The 24,857-nt window shown below is 46.3% G+C and overlaps 1 protein-coding gene across 3 annotated transcripts in view; it reads left to right on the top strand.

The window, feature by feature from the left end:
• NRG2 (neuregulin 2) overlaps positions 1–24,857 on the top strand; it is a 212,876-nt gene that overhangs the window by 139,009 nt on the left and 49,010 nt on the right. For all 3 annotated transcript variants that reach the window (XM_032988493.2, XM_042789985.1, XM_042789983.1), the window contains exons 2-3: positions 11,600–11,771; positions 23,744–23,862. In XM_032988493.2, the coding sequence (XP_032844384.2) occupies positions 11,600–11,771; positions 23,744–23,862 (291 nt within the window). The remainder of the gene's footprint in view (positions 1–11,599; positions 11,772–23,743; positions 23,863–24,857) is intronic.

Below are 24,857 nucleotides of genomic sequence, written 5' to 3'. Positions count from 1 at the left end.
CATGTTTATGACAAAGCAAGTCGCATACACAGGGTGTTTAGACTGTTTCCTACAAAAACGTTCCCCAGCAGAGGAGACCCCACTCCTTCTATCAGGTTTCTCATACTGTCTCACCCCCTGAACATCCTTTCTTTTGGGTTTCTAGGTGGTTGCTTTCCTCTGCAAGCAGCTATTCAAGGATGGATTGGGGAGATCGTGAAGGGGAGGGGAAGTGAGAGTGCAGAAGTGAAGGAGCAGCTCTGGAGGAATTTTGCTTAAGCTGGAGTGTCTGGGCAGAGACTGGTCTCCTTTCTTGTCTAGCTCAACTGCTTGCTTGATTTTTCCTGTCACTCTTGAATGGAGATGAGAACTATCCATTCTTACAATACAAGATGAATCCCAAATTATGCCCTGTCTTTCCTCAGGTCTTCCTTAGATCCCAAACTCTTTCCGCTTGTTGTCACTGCTGCTTAAAATTGGCATTTGTGGTGGCATCCAGAGGTCCTGACTGCAGCATTGTTCCCCTTGTGCTATTCACAGCACAGTCATAACAAGAGACAGTCCCTGCCCCAAATATATTAAGTGGGCTCTCTGAGAGAGGAAATGGAAGCACAGAGAAGGGATGTGAATTGTCCCACTTTACGCAACATTTCTGGGATAAAACCCAGCACTATTAATAACTTTTTGCTCAACAGCCATCTTTTGTTCAGAACTCTGGTTTTCACCTTAAGTTGTTTGTGTCGTGCAGGATCTGTTGGCCAGTTTGGCAGAAGTTCCCACCTTGTGATCTACAGCTAGACATAAAGCAGGTCCAATAAACCCCTATCCACTTTGAACTCAGAATAGTCTTTCTGCTCAGGCCATCACTATGTTGCCTATTGTCTTTTCTTCACCCATATTTTGCTGCTACATTATTAGTCTTTGGTTTTGGTTGCTTGCATTCTGCAACATCTCCTAGAAAATTACTTGTGTCACACCTTCCTTTGCTGCTATTCCCTAAATCCCTCAGTGGAGTAGCTCGACAACCAGCAAGGGTCTGTTCACATCAAAACCTCAGATTTGCTTTACCTTCCTTCTGACTTGTTGCCCATGAATATTCTATAAAGTGAACTTTCTGCCGGAAATGTTTGTGGAAGCAGAAACTGTTGATTAAATTTTAACGAAGAGTCACAGGAAGCAAATTTTTAAATTGCAACTGTATGTTTGTGATAATAAGAGCTCTGTCACTGCTGTCAGGGACTAGAATTGATGGAGGCCACAAAATCTCTTTATCCAACCAAAATGAGCCAGAGTTGCTTGATTATTTTTTTTAAACACAAGCCACAAACTGCTCATGAGCAATTTACAAGCCAAAAATTAGCCAGTATGGCTTTCCAGAGAATAGTTCTGAAGAATATTGCAATAAGCAATATTCAAATATAAAACGAGGGAAAATAAGGATAAAAAAATTAATCAGGAAGAGCTGACATCCTTGAGACTCCTGGCAACCATAAATCAGGCTGGTTGGGGGACATTTCAGTGTAAGCCACCCATCGCTGTGCTTCAGTGGGGGTCCGGAGCTATTCAGAACAATGCTGGGAAGCCACACTCTGGACAAGGCAGGAGACACGCTGTGTTAGTGTCTCCACTGGGCAGTGCCCAGAGTCCCAAACGGAATTTACAGCTAGCTGCTTCCTAACTTCTCTGCAGGGCTCGGGCGCTCCCTTGGCTGGGCCGGCGCGCGGGCACTGCCAGCACGGAGTGCGGCCGGCCCCTCTCTGCAGATCCTCTTCTCTTGTGCAAAGGGTCCTGCTGGTTTCGCTGGAGAGGTCGATGCACGGGGAGAGAGCAGAACTCGGCCTGATGTCGGCTGTTGCTCCAGCGGTGGCAGAGACACAGGGTGTCCTGGGCTTTGGGAGAATATTACAGTATAGGGTGGTAATTCCGTCCACATTTGGTGGGGTTTGGGCATGTATGTATCTGGCTGCCTTGAAAAAGCTGTCTCAAGGATGATCTTTATTTTCTTTCCTTTTCCTGTGTTTGGATGAAAAACAGACCTGCGGTCACTCTCTGAGGGTCTTTTGGTACCAGTGCTTTAAAGCATTTCTTGAACTAGCAGAAAAATTTTTAATCTTTCTAATATAACATTACAGAGAACAAACAAGTCTTTAATGCAAGCCCCAGGGTCTCTTCTGGGGAGATCCCGATAAAAACACAGCTTTCTGTTTTGGAAATACCCTCTGGTGGATTTGTCAAAACCCTGCCAGAGACAATGGTGAACTTTCAAAGTAAGCAGAGACATGGAAAAAAAATACTGTAATTAAGACTGTAAGTGGTTGGCTTTTGTCACAGAATGCTAGCAAATATGATTTTATAGGCTAAAAGTTAAAAATCCCCTCACCTCAATGTTAGAGACTGCTAATCGAATTTATTTGTCCAGACATTAAAGTGCTTTCTTCTTTGAAGGCCTGCTTTGTGCAGTGTTTCCACCTGGTCCTGTATGAAACACCAGATCATCCTCTGGCTTCCTGGGAGGTCGGAATATCAGAAAAATGTTGCAAGCTGGGCTGCCGTATCTGACCTTTACTTGACATCTGCTTGCCCTGTATTAACATCTTGGTAACTGATCCCAAGTTTTGCTGATTTTTCCCTACTTGCAGATGTTAAACATGTTTAAAAATGCTTGTTAAAACTGACTCTCACCTGTAAGTCTTCTGGGGCAGGAAAGGAGCCAAACTGTGTGCTGGGATTTTGATGATGTGGTCTGGGTTTGAACAATCCCTCCGCAGTGAGGTGCTGCAGATGGTGCTGTGTTTAAGGTCTTCTGGACCTCAGACCTCACATCTCAGTAGTTTAACACCTCTGGGGTCTTTATTTAAATATAATATATTGAGAGAGGAGGAAAGAGATATCCAGAAGTGCTGTGCTATCTAAAGCTAAGAGTGCATTTGTCCTAGTCCTTTGCTTTTATGCCCAATTTTGATGGCCACAAGACAGGGCTATGCAGAGAGAGAAAGGTTTACTTGGTAAACTTTGTGTCTCACTCAAAGACTTGATCACATTTATCTGTTTGTAGTGGCCCTTCTGCTGATTTATCTGAAGGACTTGGTGAGTGATGTTTGGGACTGTTCTGTACACGTGGCACTGCAGCAGCTCTTGTTTTTGCAAGTGTAGCTACAGTGCTCACACCAGCCTGCGATGGTGTGTCTTCTGTCCTCTTGTCACTGGGAGAGCCCAGGCAGTGCAGTCAGTTTATGTAAAAGAATTTTAGCTCCCCTTTAACTAAGTTTTTTCCCCCCCATGCTTTAAAGAAACACACTTGTGGTTGACAGAGCTGTAAAACACTAAATAAGTTTTTTTCATCCCTTTCTAGAACTGATGATAATCCGCTAATGACCGTATTACTTCAGCAAATCCTTCCCTGTAACCGAAACATAGACTTCAGCTTTGCCATGACTGTAAGGGGTCTATATATGGTTTCATGTACAGATTTCATAATAAATATTTAACGAAACAAGGGTTTTTGCTAACTTAGATTGTTTTGTCTCCTGGGGTGAAGGTTACACTTTCCTTTGGTGATTGAAAGATGATGGATGCCACCCAGGTCTTTTCCAGGGTGCTGTGGCAAGTAATTTATGCTTAGTGTTCAGTGGCTGAAACAAAGAATTAATGTATTTTAAAGTTTTGGATGCTCTGGGTAATTCGTTTGTTGGTTGGGTCTTGACTGGCAGTCCACAAAGTATGGGTGGGCCATTTTTCTAGCTGATTGTGAAGATAGAGATAAAGCTATATTTTATGAATTGATGTTTCCAAGGTCATCTGGAAATTGAACAGTTCATAAAATATATCTTTGTTCAAAAGTATATTTGATTATATAAAATATGATCCCAGAATCAATTGGGTACAAACACGATGTTGCCTTTAGGGTTGAAAACACATTGTTAGAGGCATGAAGAGCAGAAATTGTCGCTGCTGTCTTTGTGTGGCTATTGTTTTTGGTTTTAATAGGAACAGAATGAATGACATTTTTCCACCAGACCACTTATGCTCAACTATACCTCCAGGACAACTTCCTGGCCAAAAATATTCAAAACAAACAAACACAATAGCAATTCTACTCCAATTACATTGTTTGCAAACCAGCTAGTGTTCATAGAGTACTAGGTTTGGCAAATCCAAGCACTTCAGCCCTCATTTTAATATTGGATATTTGTATGTGAATTACTTGTAGCTGTTCTGCTATTCAGGTAAGCATTTGAGTGGCCATGTGCATGGGCATCTGCAGCATTTCTGCCCAGTCTGTGATAAAAGCATACCCTAGCTGTCTTAACAATTTGGGTGAAAAGCCTGGATATTGGGAAGACATTCTTGCCAGTGGCCAAATGCTCATTGATTTCAGTAGGGCAGAGGTTTCAGCCTAGGGCTGTGGACCAAATCATACACCAATTTCAAAACTTTCACTTAAAAGAAGAATGAATAAATATTAAGTGTGGAAAAGAGAAAGACAGAGGAAGAAGAATTTATCAGCTACTCTTTTATGTAAGTGGAGTCAGTATTTGTAAGAGGAGAGTGAACTTGCTGGCTTTGTGGCACCTTTTCATGTGGTTAGGGCTGCCAGAGGGATGCCATAGAGAGCAAACCTAAGTCAGCAAGCCTGCTTGAGACTTTCCAGTCAATTTTCTTTGGCTGGTGGGAACGGTCATGGAAATACTGGTTGTTGTAACTTACAGTTTTAAATATATATGGTGCTGTGGATTGGTACTGTAGTAATTCCTCCTCCCTGAGATAGAGGGTTACAGGAGCCTAGTTAAGGGAAAATAACTTGGATGGTAGGAGTATGATGGGACATGTAGGGAGGAATAATGCAGTTGTTCTGGCTCTATCAAGGTTTCCAAGCTTCATTCCAACCCTGGGTCTGCTGATCTCAGTCTTTTCAGCATCTTCACACTTCATCTGGGTCCTCTTCACATCACTGTCTGTTCTCTTGTGAGTCAGCTGGGTGGATATTCTCAACAGATGCTCTAGAACCTGGAGGAATGTCTCCTGCATTGTTACACCTCCTGTCTCCATCCATCAAAGTGGGACCTCTCCCAGAAACACAACGATATGCCTCTGACTCCTGCTGACATACCTCTGTGGGAAGGGCACAGCAGCATGATGCATGCTAGACACAGAGTACATCTCCCATGTCCTCGGAGATCTTTGTGTTATTAACTGTTGCTGAAGCCTATGTCTTTACAGTTACTGCACAGATAGACCCATGGACAGTGGATGTGAGGTGTAAATGCCCAAAGTGAGCCACGTTGTCTAGTGCTGGCTCCCACAGTGGAGTCCTTACCATCACAGAAAGGGAAATGTGGCTATGTGTTAATTAAAGGGCCTAATAGTGGCTACAACAGAATGCTCACCCTTGGAAATTTATAGTGGACATTTTGGTTTACCTGCCATGTATCCCTGCCCAGGATGCAAAGATCTGAGTGAACTGCTACAGTGTGCAAAGACATTAACAACTATGAGGAAGTCTGATCATCCATTTTGCATAAACTGGAAATATAAGTTGCCTAAAGCATAACTATATATATAATATATATAGTTAGAGCAAACTATATTCTATTTTATATTCTCAATTTGGAGCCTATAATTACCCACTAGTGGGTTGAGACAGAGGTTGGTATAGGGTGATATGTCAGTTTGACATCAAGGTTATCTCCTGAAGGCTCTGGACTGTGTGTGGTTTGTGGAGGTTGCATCCATTGTTGAGTAAAGCCTGGGTCTTTCACTCCCTCCCATCTTTCAGATACAGCTGTAGTTAAATAAAGCCCTGTCACCTACAGGGGCATTGGAGAGTCACAGACTCGAGAGGAATTCTCGTGACCCTGCCACCAAAGAGGTCACAGGAGACATGGCTTGGGCAGGAGTCATGCCTCCAGATCTTGTACTTCAATGGCAAGGAGCCTGGGAGGCTCAAGGGCTGTTCCTGTAGCATCCCTTGGTTGTCCAGATTTCCCTGTAGAGAACTGGGAGCCCAGACCTTTTGGAGACACTGCTGTATCTGCAGCTTCTCCGCCCCAGCACAGTAGCCCAGAGGCTGGAAGCCCTGACACCTGTGTAGAAGGGCTGTCCTGGGGCCAATGGCTTGGGCAGTCTGAAAAACAGCCCATTTCCAAGAGATCACCTGTGTGACTTCCCTCTCCTGGCAGAGGAGCCGTGTCTTGACCTGAGGACACAGTTGGGTGGAGGGAGCATGCTGAAAGCCATTGCTCTGATAGAGGCTTGTCAAGACATCACCTGTGAGTTTGTAGGTCCTAACTCTCCTTGCATCTCTCCCCATTACTGTGAGAAGGCATTTTTCAGCTTCCCTTTTCCATGGCCATGGGAATTCAAGCTAAGTTGCCTTCTTCCTTGGCTGCTCAGGGAGACACAGAAGGATCCCGTCTTCCCAATTCTCCAGATCCACCTACCTAAATATTTTGCCACCCTGCACATGCCAGGCAGTGTGGAGAGGCCTCCAGTAGTTGTCACTGCATCCTTTGGAGAAGGCCAGGAAGATGTCACATCTACTTATGACGTCTGTTGCCTGGAGACCCCAGATTTGTCTGTAGATTGTCCACTCTGGAAGATCTCCCACAGCAAGCAAGACACAGATCTTGAAGCAGTGTTTGTGGCTAGTGTTGCTGGCTGTTAAAGCATTCACTGAGCACCTTTACCAGGATGACTTGCTTCTGCTTTATCCTGTTGAGGGGTTGTTTATGTATGATGCTTTGTGGGTGGGATGTGGTTTTGTTACTGCTCCACTGTTGGACTCTGTTTGGGCACTCTGTCCATTTATGATTAGTGATATTTTGAGTCGAGGCTCTAAGGTACTTTCAGGCATACTCCAGGTACCAGAAGTAAAAGAGGTGTAGTTATCATCAAAGCACTTCAGTGTAATATCAGATTTAATCAGAAGTGAATTAATTAAAGCAGTGTATACATAGAAGTCTTTTTATGGTGGATGTTCAAGCAACTCGTATGGCTTAATTTAGAGCTCAATTTTTTAGATTTTTGTAACCCTCTCCTCTCCCTGAGAACGTGGTAACTTGACAGTAGACCGCAGGACTGCTGTCAGAGGGCAGATCTCTCCAGCAAAGATTTCTTAATGAAACATGACTCTTGAGACAGGAGAGGAAATTGTGTGTATTTGTTGATCCTGGTCCCAGAACATTTTAGGGTTAATTCTTATGGCTTACACAATTAGTGTAGGCTGGGATCTAATGGTTGCTTGGGTTTCATCTGACCTTGGAGTGAGCAAAACCCTGTAGAAAATCTGTATTTATTGTTGGTCTCAGCTCTACCAGAACTAAACTTTCCTTTCTGCAACACAGATTATTCTTGGTGTGGTTGTTTTTTAGAAAAATTGACTGGAGTGCAGCTGCCTCTTCTGTCCAACACCTCAGGCTTTGTGAATCTGATGGTTCTTCACGCCCATGGAGAGGAGACTTGAATTCTGATAGAGGAGGGGTTGGCAGGATTGCAAGGTGACCTAAGTGATTACCTGAAGCTGCCTGTCACCTCAGTCTGACAAGCACAGCCAAAAACCTCCTTCCCATTTTCATGAACCCAGTGGCAGTGGTGGCTGGGCGGTGTATGTTGCTAAACTAGCTGTGGAGGACACCACAGACTGGCACCCAGAGCCATGAGATCCAGGTGATGAGGCGCTGAAACGGCAGCCTCAGCTCAGCTTGTGCCGGGATGATGGGGTGACTTGGGTGACCCTGCTTCGGTAGTTTGGTTCTGACAAAAGCTGTGCTGGCTACATCTGTGCAGCAGTAACCTGTGTGGAGGAGGCTGGGAAGCTGAGAGCTGGTAGAAACCTGAGAAAATTGGACCTGGACCCCACTTGGTATACATCTGAAACTTGCTGCTGGGGATAGTATGTTATCTTGGTATGTTTGAAGCTAGTGACTTTGTTTTCCCAACATGTCTGAAAAAGTACAAAACAGGGAGGAGATTAAAGTGACTCAAAACGTTCAGAGCACTAAAGAAAGGGGGCACTTTTAAAATCCTCATGCCTGTTTGAACCAAGCTTGCAAGTTTCTGATCTACAACTCTGTGATTTGGACAGGGCAGATATAGGAAATGGAATGATGCTGAAGCTGAAAATGAACCAAAATGTAAAACTTTGTGGTTGACATACTACAGTATTAGCACTCTGTGCAGTGCTTTGGTCTCTCAAGCTACTTTGGTTTACTGCTGGAGAAGGTTGAAAGGTGATTCATTCATAGTTTACAAGTACCTAAAAAGGAAAGAGGTTTCTGGTTGCTAGATGAGATTCAAATTTACCAGAGAAAGGCAGAGAGATCTCTTGGCTGGAAGCCAAAGTTTGAGAAATTCAGGCTAAGAATAAGGACTGCAGTTTAAAGAATAGGGGTAAAAAACAGTAGAAAGTCTTTGGCTGGCATTGAGCAGACTCATCAGCAGTTAATGGCTCTAAATGAGGATTTCTGTGTTTTCTAAACGATGCAGGAATTATGAAGAGACACTTTCCAGCCCAGAGCAGCTCTTCCAGGAGACCAAGGCTGGGCTTCCCTTTCAACTGGTGCAGCCTGTGCATGGCTCTGGATGCTGCGTCCCCAGGCTTGGGGCTCTGCCTGCTTTTCTCATGCTGCTGTCCAAGCACAAGCCACACTTGTAGTGTAGCAGTAAGGCGCACAGATGTGCTGGGTGTCAGGGAGCACAGTTCTGTTTCTTTGTGCGCAGCGCTTTTCCCAGACACAGTCCAAAATATTTCTGGACTGGATTCCCCTTTCACTGGCCTGTCTGATTCAATCAGGAATTACAGTCCGTGAAGTGTGGCTTGTGAATTGACTGCACGGTCCTTTTCCCTCCTATAGTAAGACAGCAGAAGACATGCAGTCTTCTCAATTTTTCTGGGCAGGACTCCGCTGGAGGGGCGCGATGCAGGCAAAGCCCCAGCCCTGTGTGAGTGTCAGCTCCATCTCTGCCATGCCTGGCGTATGTCTCTTTGGACCTGCCTATTTAGGAATGTCATGTCATTTATCACTGGTGGCCAAGAGCACAATGTGCAAGAGCTGCATAGCTTTGTGTGTCAGTGTGGAGGAACCAGGGAATAGAGATCTTGGAAGGTTTCTTCCTTGTCCTTAGCCCTCTCCTTCAACAGTCTCTAGGTTTCTGGGCTTTGCTCTGCTCTTGCCAGCATTTTCTAGGGAGAGGGACAGTGCTGACACATCTTTCTCCCAGGCTATGCTGCCTGCTTCATAATTCTGCAGACCACACGCTTGGAAATCATATGAAGCAGACGTACCAATGCCAAGGTCAGGACCTTCCCAGTGTTTAGGGTATATTTAATATTTAAGGTATACTGTTGGCATGGTACAGGGTGACCTCTGTACAACAGGAGCCAATCAACACACACATTCAGACAGAAAAAATATCTGACAGAATCTATTTCTCTATTCCCCAAAATGACCCCTATAAAAGTAAGGTCCTGTTTACCTTCTCAGCTCTCTGTGCACAGTGTTCTGAGAAGAGACAAGCTCTCTTCTCCATCCGTTGCCTTCCTGCTCTTCTGGGTGACCCATTTCCAGGCAAGGATCAGCGATACTGGCTTCACAAAACCCAGGACACCTTGGATTTTCACAGAAGTGAAATTTGGGGAAAGCTGAGATCATTTTTGTTCAGAAGTCTGTTTGTGCCAAAGCACAGTGGCCTGGGAAGCACTGTAAGACGTCAGTGTGCAGCCTGAAGCAATTGCCTGCAGCTGTCCAAGCCATTTTTTGTGCTGTCCCTGCCCCATTAGCACATGTGCAGCTCCCCCCATCCTGTTGCCTGTGGCACAGGTTTCTAGGGAGCCTACAGCACTCTTGGGTGTGAAAAAATAACAGTCAGGAAGACTATTTGGTGGATTTTATACTTCTTTTCTCGGCGTGCTAAACATACTTCCTTTGCACTCCTGGATCTTAAGTTTGCTTCTGTGCCTTGGTGCCAGTGCATAGCTGTGCAGCTCGGAGTCAACGTAAGGTCTGGCATGCTAGGGACAAGACCTGCCCACCCACGTGCTGCCAGACACCTCTCATCTCATGGTCACAGACATCTCTGGGTTTGCCTTTCAGTCACGGTGAGCTCTGCCCAGCCAGTTCATGTTATCCTGAACTGTTCCATTTATTTCCATGTTTGTATCTTCTTGATTAAAGACAATTCTGCTTCTCATGCCCTCACACATGAAACAAAGGAGTATGAGAGTCCTCACAGCTTCCAACCATGAGAGCATATGCCTGATGATTGCTGTGCTTTTTATTTTGTGTAAGATCACTTTCCATGAAAACAGTCTTTAAATAAAACCAACCTACGATAACTTAGCTTGGCATGAAGAACAAATGGAGACATACAAAGGTCTATAAAATAGCAATTGCTCTAATGCAACCCATCCAGTTCCTCCTCCTTTGATTGTTCTTCCATATCACAAGATCTGAATTCACTAGGCAATTAAAAGATGGTTTGTTTATATTAGACAGAGGAAATAGTTTATCTGCAACACATCTTAGATGAGTGGAAACCATTGTTAACAGCATTCTTAAAGCAAAACTAGCAACTTTCTGTTTTCTTTTTTAAGGTTAGCACTGAGAATGAAAAAGGGAGCTAGAAGAGTACAGAGCTGTCAGATGAAAGAAAATTGCAAGCCTGCTAATCCTTTCTTGTCAGGTTTAATGTAAAGCCTGGCAGAGATTGATAAGACGTGTCTCCCTGTCTGCCTGATGTTCCAGGTACATGGTAAAATCGCCTCTCTGAAACACCCAGGAAAGCTCACATACAGAGCCAGGCTTCAGACTGGAAAGGCTGCTGGCCAACCTGATACTGCAGGTCCTAAGACCATTTAAAATAGTTTTATCCTTTCACCTTTCTAACTGCAACCTGAAGAATAGCTGTCCCTCCCTTTCTCATCCTTTATATATGCAGGTTTTCATTGTAGCCCCTCTCAGCGGCTGTTGCTCTGCTGCTGATGCTGTGGTGCTGAATGACCGTCCATAAGCAGGCACAGAGCATCTGTGGCACACACTGCTCACACTGAAGGGGGATGAGGGGCTGCTCGCTGTCACCTGCCTATGCTCCTTATGCAGTGAAATGCTCCGACTGTGCTTGGTGGGACCGTGGGATTGGCAGCATGCCTGTCGGTAGTGGCAGAGGTCATGGACGTGTTGGTAATCAGCAGCAATGGCAGGATGCAGGGAAAAATAGTCTCTGGGGATCTTGAGCTCCTGCATCACTGGGTCTGGCCTGGTGGGAGAGCGCAGAGAGCAGAGCAAAGCCCTGTGCTAGCAGAGGACATGTGGGTCCTGCCTGCACGGGTAAGGGCAGCCGTGGAACAGTCGAGTTGGGCCACATGTAGCAGAGAAAAAAGCGAGCCAGGCCCAGGGGCCTCCTCTGTTCCTTGTGCGGATGTTTCTGACTCTGTGCTCCTTCCTTGTCCGTGTGCTGGTAAAACCCAGAGAGCTGAGCTGGCATGCAGGGCCTCTCCAGCCATCACACAGCAGCAGGGGCAGCAAGCATATTTCCCAGGGGAGGGGGCTTGGTGGGCTCACACTGCTTGTGCACAGCCTCTGAAAGAGGCAGGTTTCACATTGTCTGGTTTCTCTTTTTGTAGCTGTCCCTCCCAAACTGAAGAAACTGAAAAGCCCAAATGTTCATGTCGGTGAAAAGATTTCACTGAAATGTGAGGCGACTGCTGGAAACCCTCAGCCATCCTACAAATGGTTTAAAGATGGCAAAGAGCTGAAGAAGAGCAAAGACATCCGGATCAAGTATGGGAATGGGAAGTAAGTATGCTATGGGACTGCTCTGCCTGTGCTCGCTAATGCTGAGTGTCTGGGTCCGGGGGACCATCAGGCTAGAAGTGGTGCTGTGCTCTCCAGTTCATTGCTGAGCAATACTGAGATGCTTCCTCAGAGTCACAGGACCATGCACAGCCCATTTACCATGCTCGGGAGAATGAGCAAGGAGCAAGATTCCCAGTTTCCTCAGAGACCAGTGGAGAGAGAGGAGCAAGGCTCACACAGGATAGATGCTGGGTTTGTAGATGGGGCTCCCCTTGAGTAACTGTGTCATTTGGTATCTGAGACGGGTGTCCAGTGACCTGGGGAGATAATTCTTTCCCTGCTAGCTGTAGACTGGTTGTAGGCAGCTCAGGTTACTGGGGGTGAATCCTGCTTTGTGATTAGGGGTTTGAATGAAGAAGCTATCCAGACTCAGCAGTTGCCCCACCAGCCAACAGCAGGCATGCATAAATGTGGGAGAAATCACTTGGTTCTCTCCTAAATTTACATGGTATCAGAAGCATCTAAGGCAACTGCAAGGATGCAAGAGCACATCACAATAGTGAATTAGGGCCCATAGTCACCCGCCAAGGCCTTGTCTCACACAAGACTTTTTGTCACTGCATGCAAGGCATGCTCCATTGTGGCTGCCCCAAACTCCTCATGCAGTGAAGCTCTTGAGCAGCTGCTCTCAGTGGCTGTCATACGAGGGACCGCCTCATTCGGGCAGTGCAAAAACACCAGGAGAAGCAGGCCCCAGTGACTAAGCTAAGGGGTTCTCACTGGGAATTGATTTAAATGGATCCATGTTGATGTTTTGCAAGGGCAAATATTTACATATGATGTATGGTAAAATTATTCCATAATTGTGACTGTGCTTGCATTCATATGTCCTGACCTAACCAGCAACAAAGTCAGCTTGCAAATGCCTGACCTCTTGGAAAACTTGAAACTAATTCTTTGCTACTATGTCTGAGTGTGTGAAAAATAGCTTGCCTCTTCTCATTATGGACTTGATAGAGCATTAATTTTTAAAATTAGAAGACACTAAAAAGTCATTTAGAAAAATCAGTTAGTGATCAAATCAGTAACTGTCAATTGCTCAAATTTAATTTCAGTCTTGTTGGTTTTGATTTCAAAGTCACACCCGAAATGGTTGACCTCTTTCATAATAACCATAGGATTCACGGCTTTTTTGGGATGAGGCAGAGAGGTAGTCAGTGGAAGGCTTGGGTTAGGAACACCAGCAGATCCAGGATAACTGGCCTGTATGTAGGGGATGCCGGCTGCTCAGGAAGGACTGTCTGGGCTTGCAGGCAGCAGAGGTAGGGCAGAACCGTGCCTGCCTTTCTGCTCTGTCGCCCTCGGTATTTCTGTGGCCCTTGTCAGCTTCGTGGCCACAGTGGTTTCCCAATGGGTGCTGGAGCTGGGGTGCTCTGGAGGAATGTCTGCACCAGGCGCTGCAGCCAGGCGTGGGAAGCCTGTCCGTCCACCCCGTGTGGACACTGCATCCCTGTGGGCACGCAGCTTGTGCGACCCTGAGCTCGCTGGTGCTGGGGTCTTACAGGGATACTGGGGAGCTATTTCCCTCAGAGCTAGAGAGCAGTCAGCCCCAGACCAAACACCCAACAAAACTCTCTGGGGAGGCGTACTGGTAGTGGTGAGAAGCGCCTCTTGCAGTATTTCCCTGCTGTGATTCCAGTGATCATAGTCCTTCCTTGCCTCCTGGCACCCTGTGCCCAGCACGAGGCTGTGACAGGATGGCATCCCACCCACAGCGGTGCAGGGGGGGCATGCACTCCCCGGGTCAGGGACATAAACCTATGGCAGAAGGTTGATCCTCTTTCCTCGGGACACTGCTGTCAAGTCATAATTTTGCATTCACCAGTTTCCATGGCAACACATTGGCTCACAGCCTGCCAATGACAGGCCAGAGACATGTGCGCGCTAGAAGTGCTTCCTGCTGGCAAAATAAGCCCAAGGATAAATATTTTAGAGAAAGCTGAGCACCTGCCTCCTCCAGTGTCTGAGGCTCCCTCAGCAGCAGAAGTGTGAGTCCAAAGTGTCCTCGGCTGATCTGCCCCCAGAATCACATCCCACCCCTGCTTCTGTTCCCCGCTGCCGTTAAAACGTGCCATTAAGTGGAGGGGTTGCCTGTCTAGGGCTGGGGCCTGACTACAGGGACTAGAGTCAAGCAGCTGTTGAGCTGGGACAGTTTGGAGACGATAAGCCCTTGTTGACCATGTGCCCCTTGTTGAGCAGTCAGCAATGCAGGAACACCTCTCCGAGCAGATCTAGATGGGTCTGTGCATACCCAGCCTGGCATCTGCAGCTCTCAGGCTCCTCACCACATGCTTTTCTAGGTCTCAGTGCTTGAAAACACCTCACAGGTGGAGTCCTCACTGGCATTGACTCCTTCTGGTCTGGACTTCATGTGATAAACATTAAAAATCGCTCAGTGCATGCAGGTTGAGGATTGAGGGAGCCCTCATGACTTCGAATATCTCCATTTAGTAGCTAGTGAGAGTGAGCCTGAGTTTAGTAGAGGGACCCAAAAGTGGACATTAGATATGGGTGTACATCATTACTTCCAGCATGTTAGGAGGGGACTCCAGGGGGAGGACAAGCATCCTAAACTGTAAACCTCAGAAAGGATGTCTTACTCTGTGATGATTAATTTAAGAATAATGGGGTTTATACATCTGGCTCCACTTAGAGATAACACTGGTCTCCAGATAAACTTTGGCTCTTCTTTGCAGTTCAGAGTAGAGTGGGGTTTCCAGAGGACTAGATACAGAGCACTGGAAAGGGACTTTCACAGAGAAAGTACACAAGGCAAAAATACTTACAGACTATGCAGCACCTGGACAGGTGCACAGGATTATTTCTTAACAAGTTTGATCCAGAGACCTAACTGAGTTGTCTACTGGAGTGAAGCAAAATGAGCCCTGCCAGGATGTGGAGGTGTTGTTTTCTCTTGGTCCTGTGAGACCCCAGCAGAGCTGGGCACAGCTCTGTGTCAGGCTCTTTGCAATGCTGCAGTCCTTAGACAATATGCAGAGGATTAGGATGGGAGGCAAGAACAACATGGTTGCCCACTGTAACTCATTCCTCTACCACTCCGTGCGTGGCTTTCCTCCTTGTGTGTTTAAAGAACCTTGAGATCTCTAACTAGAAAGCATGACTGAGAAAGCATGACCCTTTTTTTATGATCAAGCTTTCACCTGATCCCACTGGCCTTCCTAGAGTAGGCAGTATCTTTGAAAATAAGGGAAGCATATGTTGTAAGGAGGAGAGGAGCAGTTAACTGTATGTCAGCTCTTCAAATTTTCCATCAATCATCCTCCCTCTTGCTTTTTAAACTTACCGGCAAAACTTCTGGTGCCATCAGGCAAAGGAGTCGGGTTTTTTCAATGGATATTTGCTGGAGGGAGGGGAAAAATTCTGATTCCTCCTTTCTGAACTGCATGTTCCATCTGTAATTGGTAACAGGCTGGGGCAAGCCTGGCTTGTGCGAAGAGGAAACTTCTCTTTAAGGTGGAAGAAATTATTGGCTTGAATTTTATCTCCAGCCAAATTTAAATAAAACACAGTTGAGGGGGAACCTACAGAAATTACTCAGAAAGAATTGCATGCAGTGGTGGAAGTGCAGCATAGTGAGTGGCTCCCCCTCTGAGCTTCCAGAGTGATACTGTTTTCTGCCAAGTGTATCTGAGATCTGATTGAGGCTGCTAGCTCCCAGAAAGATAGGGTTCAGTTTTGACTCTCTGACTGCCCTGACAAATGGTCAAATGCCAGCTGTGGAGAAAGCCAGTGGAGTTTCTGTTTGCAGAGGTGTAGAGAACCTACCCCACTTCAGGCTGTGCTCAGGGATCAACCCTGAGACGCGTAGGTCTTCATCTGGAGTCAGAGGGATCCCAGGAGCCTGGTAGTCTCCTAGCTGTGGCTGTCCTTACAGCCTCTTCTGTTTGTGTGCTGTTGTACCAAGGGAGCTTTCTGGGGTGATGAAGTAGGCGTATCATTAGATTGGAGAGGGTTGGCAGTTCAGTTTGGGACAGGCTGACCATATGACATCCCTTGGGAGTAGTGTCCTACTTTCAGTATCACCAGGAATCCCTATTGTTAGCCTGTAAGTGGAGCCAAGGGATACCCTCCTCTCCTGTTTCTGTACAGTAGTCCCTCAGGCAAAGCTAGTTGGGGCAGATTCATTGCTGGGGTCTTCCTTGCAGAGCTCCCTGCTGTAGATTATTCCCCACCCACAATGAATGGGGCTGTGGTCTTCCCTGTACAGCTCACTGCTTTGGAATGAAGGCAAAAAAAAATAATAATAATGCCAAAGCAGCAGGGGAAAGAGAGTGCCAATAAAGATAAATGATTTCCTAATTAAGCCTGGAGACAAGGAGGGGCAAAGAGAACTGTTGAAGCCTTGTGGGAGCCAGAGTGAACCCAAGCATGCTATACCACCACTCTGGCAGGGGTCTTCAGGCTGACATTTTTAAACAAAGGAAAAAGCTCATTTGACAATGGATCTTGCAAGAGCAATTCCAGATGCCTTGAAGCTAAGACTCTTCTCAAGCACCGGTGTTGTTATAATCACCAGGGGAGCTTCTGCCTTGCTAACTCTCACGATGTCATTATAAGTCTCCGATATTTGGGATTTGGTTTTAGCTGCTGAAGGCACTTTATTGGAGGGGGGTGTGAAGGAGAGCATCTCCTTTGTTTGTCTGTTTGTTGTTTTAAAGGAGATGATGGACATCATCTTGGCCAGTGCACCTGGGACTGAACCAGGGAATTTGAGAACTGAAAGGAGAAGCAGTTGGGTCTTGAACTAGAACAATCCACAAACTTTGCAAGTTGGGGCTCCTAAGAGATTCAGGGAATGGGCATTTAATCAAACTTGACTGAGTTATAGTGGCTAACAAATTACAGTTACAGCTGGGCTGCTTCAGCTGATGGTGTGTGCAAACTTAGAGGTGGAAGGAGCTTTATGTGCCTGAAATTTTGTGTGTTCTTTCCAGTGATGTTGGCTGCTTAAAAAAAAAAAAAAAAAGTACAGACCTTAGCCCACTGCTATTGCAAAATGTCACAGATTAGGTTGAACATTATCATTGACACATGAGCTGAAATCCCATTCATCCAATTTAAGTTAAAATTCTTTGTCTTGGGGGAGGAGGGCTGGGGTGAGGGCTGAGACTTCAGGCAATTAATCTGGCATGGCACATTATATACCTGCAGTCATGAATTTTCCAGGTCCCCCTTATACTACATGGATCAGGCACTGGTGAGGATCTGTGACACATACCAGTTGCAGAAAGATGACTTAGGAAGAAAAGAATGACATTCATCCCAAAGGCTCCAAACAGAAAGGAGCCCCAAAACTGTAACTCAATCTCTTGCACAATGCTGTGTACTACCATGGTGGTATGCTTTGTAGAGGTTTTGGAGCGGTAGTTCTCTGTCCATCTGAAAGTGCCATCCCTTTCCCATGACCTCTGTTCCCACAAATACTTTTTCCTGATCTGAGTATTTGCAGCCCGGCTCTGCTCATCTCCATTCCTGTGCTCTGCACAAGGCTCCCCCCCAGAGAGCTGCTTTTAGTATGGCACCTTCCTCTCCTCCTCTCCTGATTCTTTAAAACTAATTGGCTTTGCTTTAAAGGCCCTCTCAGGCCTTCCTCCCCTCCTTCCGGCAATCCCTGAAGTTTTGGTTCTGCCTCTGATTTGCCCAGCATATCAGCCTCTATCTAATATGTGATCCACTTCAAAACTAGGACCTCTATGCCTTCTCCTCAGGACCACTGATCCTCTCTTTCCCTCCCTGCTACAGAATGAGCTTGTGGTTTGGTTGCTGACAGTGAGACCTCTGAGCACTGTCCTGGTTCCACACCTACCAGGGTGTCTCATCTCTGTATTGAGGTCTTACGCTCTTTGGGACAGGGAGGTATCTGTTTCGTGTCTGGTTCTGGGAGGTTCCTGGCCCTTGGGAGGCTGCTAGCGTGCTCCTGTGAGATATCACAGTAAGCAGGGAAAGAATCTGCTCTGAGCTGGCCTCAGTACTGCTCCAGGATCTACATTTTCTCAAATAAATTAAAATCCTGGCATTGTGGCTGGGGGAAACATTTGTGGGATGGATCAGTTGCCTTGAATTCCAGGACAAGTAATACAAGGGACCCTTGCCCTGACACTGGGTCTATGCATCATCGTTAACCTAAAGCTCAGCTTTTACATATTTATTGATTTCACGCCCCAGCAGCCGCCTGGCACAAAGAGCAGCAGCTCACAGGGGTTGGCCTCTCAGCAGAGCGGCCACAAAGTCCACTCCAGGGACTGATGTGTGGTTGCATTACACTGCCTCTGTTGCCCTACACCTCTTCCCATTGCGGGAACATCTGTAGCAATTCAGCGATGTGGCCCCAGGCTGAATCTGAGGATGAAGGGGGGTTGCACAAGTGACCCTGGTCTTTGGAGCATACTTATTGATCTTTTCCCCTTTTGTTGACGTTGCGTGACCCTGAAGGGACTCCAGCTCTCACTCTGAGACCAGTGTCAGTGTGAGCTCTACAGAGTGAGGACTGGTCGAGTCTTCCTTTTAAAGTCAGCCTGTCCCAAGCCTGGGCACAGAGAGACAACAACACTGCTGAGCAGAGAAGGGGCAAATCTGCTTTTCAGGTTAGAACAGCACTTTAATGTCGGGGGACAGGGGTAGGAGAGAGCAGGCAGAGAGTCAGGGGATGGTCGGTCCTGTCCTGGGCACCCGCAAGGACATTAACCGTCTCCTGCACCTGCTTCTCCCACAGTCTCAGCAGGTCAGATACTGAGAGGGTCAGATGATGGTGTGATGGGAGGAGGAAGAAGGACTTCACCCACTGCAGAAGGGATGATGGCTGAGATGAGAAGTCCAAGCCTTCATTTTCTTACCCCTCTTATCTGATTCCTTTGCCTGGGGGCATTTTTTCCCCATTCCCATTTGCTGTCTCTGTAGCTAATCCTGAACTAGCCAGATCGTGCCCCAGAGTGCATAGCAGCCAGCATAGGGTCACTTGTTTTTCTCAAGCACTGCAAGGCACAGCTGGCTTGCCCAGCTCTGTTGTGCTGCTCTGTAACTGAAGGGCAGGGAAGAGATTGGGGTGGTTTCCATCTATCTGTGCCGGGGAGAGGGTGCTCCTGGCTTCCAGTTCTGCCCTGTTGGACAGAAGTGCTTTGCCACGGCTGTCCCCACTCTGATTTGCATCGCAGTGATCTCTTCTACCTGATTTTATCACACTGTGTGCTGGGGAAGATGAATGTGTTCCCTGAAGCCAGGGCACTGAGAGCCCCAGCTCCAGACAGTGGGACTGCCTGATGTTTCACGGTTGCTGGACAACACTTCTGGACTGTAAGCTGAAGAACTGGATATTCTGAATCTTCTTGCCAATCTTTAACCTACTCTCTTAGGGCAAATGCACCACTGTGCAGAATGCCAGGATAGCACATCGGCACCAATTAAATCTTTGGTAGGGGTGTAAGGAGTACATGCTACAGCAATTGCTGGCCTTTCTGCTCTCTGCAATATTGGTGTGCTTCCTGCCACTGGCTCTCTGTGCAAATACAGAGGAATGGAGTTAATAGGTAACCACAGCAGTGTATTCAGTGTGTCTTTTGCAGGGGTCATGTTTGGGAATTTCCTTTTCCTAGGATCTCAGGTGTGTTTACTGTGTGCAGTGTTTCCATTGACACATATGGTGTAGTCTTCAAATTCTCTCATCTGCTAATTCATTGACTTCTTTATTACTTATGTGTTATCTACCTTGTTTTTAGAAGGCTAATAAAATACTACAACAGTAGTAATCCTAGAGCTATTTTTGTCCTGAATGATGCAGAAGCGGCTAAACTCACATAGGGAACACTGGGTCCTCAGTGAGACGTAGGTGTCTCGGAGCCAGCTCATGGCTGCTGCTCCCCTGTTCGCATGCTCTGAGATGAATGGCTTTGCGAGGAGATGACCTGGGAAGAAGGTCCCATTTCCACTTGGCAGTAGGTAAGAGGACAAAAATGATTCAAGCTTGACCCAAGTGTTGGTGGGAACACGACTCCTGTCATGAAAAGTTCCTCCTTGGCTGAGATGAAGTGCCTGTTTCTTTTCCTCTGACTATACTGGAGGCCTCAGGGCCCAAGCTCACATTTAGTTGTCTAACTCTGAGATGTCTAAATTACAGCAGATGAACCCACCCTTCCCAGCTGGAATTTGCCAGGATCTTTGTGTAGGTCCCAGCCAAAGGCTGATCTCCCTGTTTCCTATTGTAGTCTGGAGATTGGCACTGCAGAGGATGATTTACTCATCACACCAAACTGCCTTCTGGGGGACTCTTTTTCTCTTGGCCAGAAAGGTATTTTGGGGGATCTTCTTCTGGCCAGGCTGAAGGTCTCCTTGTGAATCCTATCCCCCAGAGCTTGCATACAACATATTCCCCACGGCTTATTCCTCCACTAGCACTACAGGAGATAATTAGTATGTGGCTAAGTCATATGTGCTGAGGGTCAGAAAAGACAATGAGGCAGATTTTCCCCTGGGGTAAAGAAGTGTCAACAGAGTTGCACAGCAGTGAAATGATGGGATCTGTCAGTGACCCTGGCCCTTTCACTGAACAAGCAGCCCCGGGGCAGCGCCTTCCTCCAGAAGAATGGCATCGTCTGGCAGCCAGGCACCCTTGTGAACGCACACGGCAGGGCTTTCCCAGGGGCTGGTGTCCGCAGGAGACATGCTGCCCAGAAGGGCAGCAGGGGACTTGGTGCAAAACTCCTGTGCACAACGTAATTCGTGGTATACAGCTACTTGGTATTTCTGCAGCCCTCAAGTGAACAAAGCTTTTGGGGACAGCAGGAAGAAGAACACAAACTTGAAAAGCCAATTTCCTAGGCAATTTTGAGATATTTCAGTAGCACTTGAAGATAGTAAAATGAAACAGAGACAGACTGATCATCTTTGTCTTTGCCACACACAGATCAAGCAAGCTGTAGTCTCCTTTACATCCTTCAGTTCTTCCAGTGCACAGGCATTATCCATGTGAATTAAAAGGTGCGTGACTAATGCTGTGAAACAAGGTATCTTTCTGGTTGTTTCAGTGCTTTCTGGTATAGGGAAATTCTCTTCACTGTGTCTATGCACCACAATAAAACTGTTTCTTGTCTGTCACCTTCATCTCTCTCTTGCAAGCCTGTTACCTAACATTACACAGCACATCATGGAGACCAAGAGTAGCTACCCAATTGGTCTGGGGTATGAAAAGCAAGAAGAAGCTCTTGATTTTTCAAGGGGGTCTTACAGTCCTGAAGAATTTCAACAAACCGTGATGGGAAATAAAAATAAGCTCTTTTGACAGTACAACAGTCTTGTGCATTAAAACCAGATAATTCTCTGGTTTCATCTTGGTGCTGGTATGCTATAAATGCCAACATTGCTTTTTATTCTGCTCACATTCCTCTCCAGTTCCAGGTAAAAGACTGAATGTCTCTCATCCTGTTCTTGGAGATTAATTTGTCAAGTGTGCCCCATTTCATTAGCCTTCTGTGTTACTAGTAACTTACTAGTTTGTATCTTTGGGACTTAAACCCCTTTGTCTGTAAAAGATCCTGTACATAGGTGATACTCTAATGCTGTAGTGGATTTTTCCAGTTACTACACACGATGAAACGTGCTGTGCATATGAGATTGCAATGCAGCCAATTATCATTAGAATATCTGTCCTCTGGCAGCTGAAGGCAGTGTGTTTGTAATGCTTTCAGCTCTGCACTGGCAGATAGCCTCAGCGTGCTGGTGTGTGAGTGGTGTTTTCTACAGGACTTTGAGTTAGAGCCTCACTCTTCCAAGCTGCTTTCAACATGTACTGCCTGCCTTTTCGCTGTGCATTGCAACAATAGCTACAAGCCCATCATAGGGGTGATTTATAAAACAGATGGTATATTCTGTCAATGAGAGTTGAGACAGCTGAGAGAAAGTAATGGTTGGGATGTGCTGGAGGCAGACTTGTTGGAGTTGCATGCAGCAGTACCAGGAGCCCACCTCACCCCTTTGCCAAGTGTTCCTACACCTGCCTCTGTGGAGGGAGTGGGGAATGTGGTCCTGGACTGGGCACTACAGCCCAACAGAGCCAACCCCCTTCATCAGGTGCTCATCATACCTCCCCAGCAAGATGCAGAACCCACCTGCCACTGGGCAGCAAAAGGTCCTGGAGTCTTTTAAATGCTTTGCTGTCTCTTTGGTGCTGCTTGGCTCCTAAGGCATCACAGCAGCAAGGACCACAATGCCAAGGACTGTCACAGGTTGCTTTAAGAGACGAGAAAATTCAGAGACATGTATGGGATTCAAGGCAGCTTTGCACCCCTCTGAATCATCCTGCTTGTTTAGGCACCCATGTTGGAACATGTTGGCCCCAATAACTGGCTTTGCGTAGTGGATTAGGGGAGACCTAGTATTAGAGGGATTCAAGAGATCTTTGAGTACTGTCAACATTCATTTAAAAATTGCTCCACATGGGGCCTAAACTCGTGCAACTGAACACTTGACCGCATCCTGTAAAAAAGGGCAGCGCCAGTATCCTGGGAGCTGTACCAAGTTGTCTCCAAGTGCTTTTAATTTACTAATATAACTAGTGAGATGTTCATGCTGTGTCCTCGCGCTGTGCCTCCCAGTAGAACAGTATGTCAGAGTGTTAAAAAGATGCCAGTGTACTTCTGTGAAGCACTTCCTATAGATGATGATTTGCACAGCCCAAAGAAAAGTTCTACTCAGATGACACATGTAACATTGCAAATATGTCCAAAGCTAATGATTATTTTCCACATAAAAGAAATTTTATTTGCCTTCAGTGACATAGGCCACTGGGACTTCTTCCTAAAGCTGGCAGTGTTTCCAAGCCTCTAAATAAGGTGACTGTATGACACAGACCTGAGATAAAAGCTTGGGGTAGAAAGAAGAGAGGTGTTCTCATGAGAAGAGTACACAGGGTAGTTTTTGATAAGATGGCTAAAATGAAAGGAAATGTAGGAAAACAAAGGGCTTAAAACAAGAATCCCACTGTGGTCTCATGAGTGGCATTCTGTGTTTGTTGAAGGCTCCTACAGAACTCTGTTAAACTGGGCAACAAAAGTCAATGAGACATCCCAGAGAATGAGACATCAGTCATAGCCAGTGGGAAAGGTGATGCTCGTCTTACACACTCTGCCACAGAGCTGCTCCCTCTCCCATGAAACACGCAGCACAGGTTGTTAGGTGATGCGGGTGCTCATCTCGTACATCATCTTCTGTTCTTTCCAGGCACTTCTGGCTGGTGACTGTAAGCAGTTCAGACCCACGTGTTTGTAGTACACTGGAGTGTGTGTATTTGGGGGAGACAAAGTGCTTGCCTTATTTGTTAGCCCAGATAAAGCTACAAGCTAGCTGTCTAGGTCAAACTACAGCATTTTGATTTGCAGGCTGGAAAGGGATGGGTCCTCCCTGACGCCATGGGTGTTGGCGTTTGAGTGTGTGGCACTGCTGAATGCAACCAGTGAAGCACTGGACTGCTCAGCCTCCTTGATGAGGAGGGTGCAGAACATGCATTTCATCTCCACATCTCTGTCTCACAGGCAGATCCCTCTGTCCATCATTAAATTGCAGAAAGTCTGTGTGCTGGTGTGCTGGGACTCTTGGGCTCAACCCCTCCTTGCAAGACATTCTGTGCAAATGAGAGCGGATGTTAGACCAAACCATGGCAACATGCTGAGCAGTGGGTTCAGAGGGAGATGTTCATTTAGGAATTCATGGTGATTGTGATTCCTGGGAAGGGTCTCATCTGAATCCTGACCAGGCTTGAGTGCCTATTCATCTTGTGAGGTCAGGCAGCCCATCTTCTCAAGAAGGGGTGACATAGCAGGCAGTGTACCAGGGCCAGGAATGGTTATCAATTCATGAGGATGGTTAGCAATCGAATAAGAAATGTCTGCTGTACTTTTCAACAGAAAGATTTCCAGACTGCAGTTCAACAAGGTGAAGCTGGAGGATGCTGGGGAGTACAGCTGCGAAGCGGAGAACGTTTTAGGGAAAGACACCGCAAAAGGCAGCCTGAATGTGAAAAGTGGTAAGTGAAGAAGCTAGCAAATGTCTTGAGCTGTCTGCCACTCATGCAGAAAGCGGGAGGTTCTGCACATGATCTGTCTTGTATTTTGTTTCATGCTTTCAGGATATTGAGTAAAACAATTTTGAGAGATAAGAAAAATGCAGCTTAGCATAAATGTTTATCTTTGTTATCTGTCACTGGCAGTGTGGTTGATTTACATTTTAAATAAACTTACAGTCTATGTATTTTTTAAAAAGGGGTAAAGAGAAAAGAAAGATGGTGGGCTTGATGTTTTCTTATTTAAAGAATTTCTGAGAAACAAAACTCACCAGAAGATAAGTAATTAAACCATAGCTTTGTGATGAGTGAAGTTGCTTCTGGTTTTCATCCTAGAATGTGAGCTCCATCTCTTAGAGCTCAGTGGATGGAGTCTGAGGTTAGGTGGTTTTATTATTATCTCGGTCATAGTAATTATATTGCTTAACATGATGGTTTGGATGCACCCTGCAGCTCAGAAAGTCCCTACAATGGTTGCCAGAATCCAGGGGGGTGTGACTAGGGGATGGATGACTCTGTACAATCTGTTTCCTAAGCTCTTCCTCCTGCCATTCACAATGGGCTGCTGTGGGAGCCTGGCCTCCGTGCTTTGCAGCCCGTTGGTGTGAACCAGTTTCTCTGTTGCACTTTTATTAGCATTAATCAAATGTGAAGGAAGGTAGCTTTCTCCTGCTGCATTCTGGCATTATTATTTCTATTAACCTCTGCCTCAGCAGTGTTTGCAGTCTTGAATTTTTTTGTCTGTGAAACCGCAATATCACATAGCCTCCCCTTCTGCCTTGCAAAGCCTGGAGAAAGGTCATCCTTGCTCAGACCTCCATGCCTTCATGCTTCACATCTATGAAGTTAGACCTGTTGCTCTGCTGTGTTTCTTTCTGATCACGATAGGAAAGGTGTCCAGAGTAAGCTAACCGAGGCAGCGCCACTCCTTTTTTTCTGACTCACGCGCTGGCTGTCCC

The sequence above is a fragment of the Tyto alba genome, unplaced genomic scaffold (assembly GCF_018691265.1).
Source record: "Tyto alba isolate M040663 unplaced genomic scaffold, T.alba_DEE_v4.0 Super-Scaffold_17, whole genome shotgun sequence".
Taxonomy (NCBI): Eukaryota; Metazoa; Chordata; class Aves; order Strigiformes; family Tytonidae; genus Tyto; species Tyto alba.
The sequence above is the reverse complement of the archived record's forward strand: the minus strand, read 5'-3'. Positions and strand labels throughout refer to the sequence as shown.